This window comes from Phalaenopsis equestris, unplaced genomic scaffold (assembly GCF_001263595.1).
Source record: "Phalaenopsis equestris unplaced genomic scaffold, ASM126359v1 Scaffold000411, whole genome shotgun sequence".
Taxonomy (NCBI): domain Eukaryota; kingdom Viridiplantae; phylum Streptophyta; class Magnoliopsida; order Asparagales; family Orchidaceae; genus Phalaenopsis; species Phalaenopsis equestris.
Window position 1 is genome coordinate 880,987 of NW_018164852.1, and position 6,071 is coordinate 887,057.

Below are 6,071 nucleotides of genomic sequence, written 5' to 3' on the forward strand. Positions count from 1 at the left end.
TGGATTATGATGATTTGTTGGTGGCGTATCAATTAATATTTTTAATTGATTATAAAATTTTTTAGCCTTATAGTCAATTAAATTATTTATTTTATAGTCAATTAAATTTTTTAAAAATACTACTCATCAAAGATATATATATACAATTGATTAGTAATATTCGAGCCAAAACGAGCCAAACACGAACGAACAAATGTTTGTTCATGTTGTTCATGTTCGACTCGTTAACTTAGTGAACGAGCCGAACACGAGTTGTTCGCGAACAACGAGCCGTTTTGACAGCCCGAGTCATTTGGTTGCCTGTAATAATAATTTGAATTTACAAATGTAAATTAAATTATAGTTTATTAATTTTCAATAAATCTGTGTAATTTAACATAGTGTTGGTGATTAATTGCTATTATTAGTATTTTCTTAATTATTATTTCTAAAACAACCAAATGTGCTTTCGATATCACACCTCGTTCCTTTATTTATGCGATATAAATTAAGAAAGATTTGCATACAAACCACTCAAATTTTAAAAGTAATTTTTGAAATTGTTTGACTTCTTACTACTAATTAATGAAGTCATGTGGTTAGTTTAAAAATTTATTGCTGTTAAATTAATTGTTTCATTCAAATCATCATATTTAGGTAGTAATTAGGCCTCCTACCTCTTCAATCCTTCCTTCCTCTCAAAAATCTCTATTAATTCATACATCCTGCCTGCCTCCCAAGTGTTCTGGTTCTTGCTCTCTCTCTCCCAGTTTCAGTACTCTAAAATCCTAATGCTTTTGCTCTTTCTTCTCCCCTTCCTTCCCTTCCTGCTTCTTTCCATCACCCATATGCCTAAAAATCCCATCTTTCCTTCTTTCATCCACCAAATTCTACTTTTTACACTTCTTCTCTGCCAGGAGTTCATCTCCCACTCCACAGAAAACATAAAAAACAGGACAATTTCCCTGCTCCAATCCCTCAAATCCCTTAATCTAATGCCTCGCAATAAAGAAATCACCTTTGATGCTAACAGTTTTCATGCAATTGCTGCGGCGGATATAACGGTCCTTGATCTCCCTGAACTGCCATTGGATTGCATTCTGAAAAAGCTATCTCCTTTCGAGCTCTGCAACATGGCTTGCGTCTGCAGGTCGTTGAGGGAGAGATGCAGAAGTGACGATCTTTGGGAGAGGCATATGAGGGAGAAATGGAGCCGGGTGATTGGAGAAACAGCTCGGAGGAAGTGGAAGTTGCAGGCTGCAGAAGGGAGGGCTTTTAACATTAGAGGAGAAGCTGTGGGAGTTACTTGGAAGGTGTGGATGGGGAGATTGGTTTCCTGGTGGGCTCTTTCATGGCTGAAGCACAAGATGGAATGTCGGAGAAAGAGAAATTGTCCTCCTGATTATTCACTCGTTTCATTCTATCAGGCGCTTGAGAGTGGCAGATTCTCGTTTACAGCTCAGGTTTATAATCGTGAGGTATTGATGGATTATCATCTTTTCTTCTTTTAATTTGGGTGTATCTTTTTTCTATAATCCATTCAGAAACGGATGCTTCTATATTTTCTCATCCTAAAAAACACATTTTTATCACACTCGATTTTTCTAAAACTCCCTTTTTTATCGCCTAATACTACTAGTATTTTGTTTGGACTAATGTCTTGTATTTGGCTCTGCAATACAGAACGGACATACAGGATTTTTGATGTCGTGCTATGATGCTGAGGTTTGCTACAATCCTCGCACAGGCAATTTATTTGCAAGGTATGCAACTTGCCACAAGTGGCTAAGATTACTTTATCAGTTCAATTTTTCTTACATACGTGCTGTGTGTGTGGAAAAATATTTACGTGTGGAGCACGCACGTAGAACTGTGTGCGTACAGAGGTTATTCATGAGATATTAGAGAGTTATGTCGGTGTTATTGGAGTTAATACTCCTAATAACCTGATAAATCTTTCGAATAATAACAAAAAATATGAGTGCGGAACCGCAGAATGTATTGATAGGTTATTGGAGGTTATTGAAAAGTTATACTCCAATAACCTCTCAAGAACCCCCAATAAAAGAGTTATTGGAACGTTATTTGGGAGAGTGTGCACGCCGAAGTGCGTGAGTACTCCGTACGTAAATACCGCTCGTGTTTTTATGTGTGTTATTATAAAGTGGCATTTACACACATAGCACACAATTCTTATGTATTTGCAAATCTCACATCCAAACTTTTATATTTGCATACACAACATTCAAATCTTCAATACCACATCAAAATTAGCAGTATTGCCACTTTTAAGTGAATACATATTTGCATGCATAGGTTTAAAAATACTAAAATGCTACTATCTCTATATATATGAAAGTTTAGGTGTGATGTATGATGTAAATTTTAATATTATAAATATAATATTTGTTCACAAAATTTTTCATTTTTCTTGCTTAATAGGTACCCACCTCATGGGAAAAGAATTCCGGCTATAGAGGAAGTGCCATGGGAGAGAACAAGAGCTCCATCTGTTGTCACTCCACCTCACGAGCTTCACATCTCTGACTGTTTAAGCGACCTGCACCCTGGTGATCATTTTGAAATTCAATGGAGAAGGAACAAAGAATTCCCATATGGTAATGTCTCAAACATTAGGGACTTTGAAAATCTTTCCTTTTTTTCGGCATTTAAATCTATTATATGTACAGGGGTGGAACTGGCATTATTTTTTAGGGTGAGCAAAATCACTAAATATCTTTTTTTTTCTTTGTGTTGTGCAAAAATTGACAGGTTGGTGGTTTGGAGTTATTGGTCATTTGGAGACGTGCGACAGAAGCGATCGTCACTGCTATTGTGGTTCAAATGGTACAAATTTAATTCACATAATGTTATAGTTTCTTCATTCATGAAGGCATGAGATGTTTATTTGTAAATACATGCTTTAAAAGTCACACTTCACAATGAAGCTTCCTTGTTATTATTCAAAATGATTAAAGCAATGCTAGATGCGCTAATATTTTTGTAAGAACTAGTCATTTATTCTCTTACCACAACATATTTTTCACAACTTAGTAAAAATTAAAGCAAAATAGAAAAGAAAAGTGATGCCAAATGGGGGTGAGATTCTACGACTCACCGAGCCACCGTCCCCCTTCTAAAAGTATCATTCTTTCATGTGAGATTTCAGTTATTTATAATCTCAAGTGAGGGTCGAATGAGAGTAAATTCTAGATATCAAAACTCTACTATGCTAGAATGATGAGCAACAAGCAAGTAATGATTTTATATAATTACTTTCTGTATTGTAAATTTCACTACAAAAATAAAATTAAACGTTTTCTTTTTATTTTGCCTTTTGGTACATATATGTACTAGCATCGCGTACTCAGATCAGTTAGTCAAGCATCCGCGGTGTGGCACTCGAATTCTTAGGCGCATGAGGGATAACTGGGGCTCGTATTATAGCCTCTGGCCGTTCCTTCGAAAAAAAAAAAAAAAGTACTAAAAATTGGCATGTATCTTCTCCAATGCAGAAACCATTGTGTTGGAGTTCAATCACTACCCGGCTGGATCAAGATGGAGAAGGAAAACCATAAATAGAAAAGAACACAGTGAGGATGGAGATGAAAATCATGGCTTTTATGGAGGAATTAGGAAGATTCATAGCAAGGAAGAAATCTCCAAGTGGATGCAGTTCTGGCCCGCACAAGTCCTTTAGCTTCTGCCGCTTCTCTTCTACAATTTTTGTATACATAAAATCACATGTAATTAAATCTCCATTTTTTGCTAAACATTCTCTAATTGAAGCTGCCATCTAATAACTTCAAGAGCTAGCTAATTCTGAAAAGTGAAGGTGTTTCCTGTAAATATATATATATTTGTGTGTGTGTGTGTATATTGGTTTGGCATTTTCCTGTCTATTCCCTGCTGCTTTCTTTTTGTAGAAATGAGAGTTCCTATTATCTTATTTTATATTTTCCTTAAACAAATATTAGTACTGATAAAACGGTCAAATTCATATATGAATATATTTAAATAAGTTTTTAAATCATTATTAATTAAATATTCTATTGCTTTTAACAAAACTGCTTGTTAATAAATAAATATATATTTTGCTATTGGATGCATGAATATGCTTAGTTTTATATTAAGTTTTTAATCTATTCAATTTTATTTAATTATTTAAATAAGTAATTATAAATGAAGTTTTATTATGTCAGGACTTCTAACGTAGAGAAGCATTCAGAGTCTAATGAAATCACGCCACGTGACGGTGACAGATAAAAAACTAAAATATGCTCGGTAACACAAAGAAATATTTCTTACGTGTTATTCATGTATTATTGTATGTTATTAAAGTATTATTGATGTGTTATTGTGTTATTATAACACCGAGAATATTCCCAGAACACAATAACATCTGAATAACATACAATAACACCTGAATAACATACAATAACACGGAATAACACTGGAGGAATATTCTCCTGTGTTACCGGGCAAAAATTTTTCTTTTCTGTCATAATCACGTGGCGTTATTTTATTGGACTCCGAATAATTCTCTATGTTAGTAGTCCTCTCAGAATGATTTACATTATAAGCAGACCTACAACTAATAGGTGTACTTGCCCTAGCGGGCTCTGCTTGTTAATTATTTTTGCCAACCTATAAGTCAACAATATTTTTTTTTTCCAAGTGCTAAAAATTAAGTCCAATGCCATGTGAAAACTTTCTGATTTACGAAAATTAAAAAAAAAGAAGGTTATAATAAAAAAATATAAGCAAATATGTTTTCTGAAAATATAAGTTTATTCAAATAATTTTCTATTTTTTTAAATTGAAAGGTATCATTAATCTATTTTTATTATTATTGCAAGAACATTCTAACATTATTAAATTTTTTTTTAATTATCATGTTAAATGAATTGATGGACGAACATTATAATAATTTCTTTCTTCAATAAAATAATGTTTATTATTACATTGTAAACAATGTAATTTTAATTTTATTTCTATATATATATATATATATATATATATATATATATAATTGTTAACTTAAATTTTTTTTGACGGCCATTACAAATGAAAGTCGTGCTGCGAATAAGAACAAGAGAATCTTTTATGATAAAAAATACAAGTGCGAATCAAATTTATGATGATAAAATTAATTAATTAATGACTTTTCTTGATTTCAGTGCCCGGACTATTATAAATAGGCCATGGAGCATCAGTCGTTTGCACATATTTTTTTCTCTATTCCTTCTTGCTTGGTTTTCTTTCCCCCCACTTGAGTCAGGGATGCGCTCCTCAGGGCACTTGGAGGCATGCGGGCTAGGGCCTGAAAACTAGATGTAAAGCGAAAATTGGCCGACGAGACTCCTGTGGGAGAAACAGGAAAGAAAAAAGTAATGAAGAGATCAAAAGCTGGCGATTGTCAGGAATAAATTGGATCCTCCTCGTGGGTTCACAACAAGAATAAGTTTGAGAACGGTATGAGGGTTTGTCTGGTGTCCCTCCAGCTTGACACATGATCATGGTGGACGATCCTATAGGTGGGAAGAAGGTACCTGTTTAACCCACTTCCAAGCCATCAAACCCTCGGACTGGCGAGGTCAAAACAATGATTGAAGGTGAGTTCCCACCTCAATATCCAAGAGGTGATCCTCCCCCTATTGGCAGTAAACAAGGAAAAACTGGTGAGGGTGCAATCTCTATCACCGCATCCAAATGGAATTGAATCGTTAGCATGGGATTATAACTTAGCTATTAAGTTTTGTGATTCTTTCTTTGATGCAGCCATAGAGGTCCTGATGATCGATTCATTTTCATCAAATCTTGGTGTTGATCCCATGGTGGATGTGGCTGTCGTGGATCAGAGGCCGAGTGAAGGTAACCATCCTCGTAGCGAAGAACAAGGGTTGAACCATGAAGGCTCCCTTGGTGCGGCGAGGGAGGAGGAGTTGACTGAGGAACTCTGGGCGTCTTCTGATTCCCTAGCACACCACCTTACAAGTATGGAGGAACAATTTGCCCGTGCTATGGGACACTCTCGAGGGGATGATGACCAAGGGACAGCAACGGTTATGAAGAGGATGGATCGGGGGGGG

At 35.2% G+C, this 6,071-nt stretch overlaps 1 protein-coding gene across 1 annotated transcript; it reads left to right on the forward strand.

Annotated features, from left to right (window-relative positions):
• Positions 1 to 642: 642 nt before the first annotated feature.
• Positions 643 to 3,882, forward strand: LOC110027018 (F-box protein At2g26850-like). The gene is made up of 5 exons (XM_020728276.1): positions 643 to 1,457; positions 1,663 to 1,742; positions 2,422 to 2,597; positions 2,752 to 2,826; positions 3,495 to 3,882. The coding sequence occupies exons 1-5, from the start codon at positions 771 to 773 to the stop codon at positions 3,677 to 3,679; spliced, it is 1,203 nt and encodes a 400-aa protein (XP_020583935.1). The 5' UTR covers positions 643 to 770; the 3' UTR covers positions 3,680 to 3,882.
• The last annotated feature ends 2,189 nt before the right edge of the window (positions 3,883 to 6,071 follow it).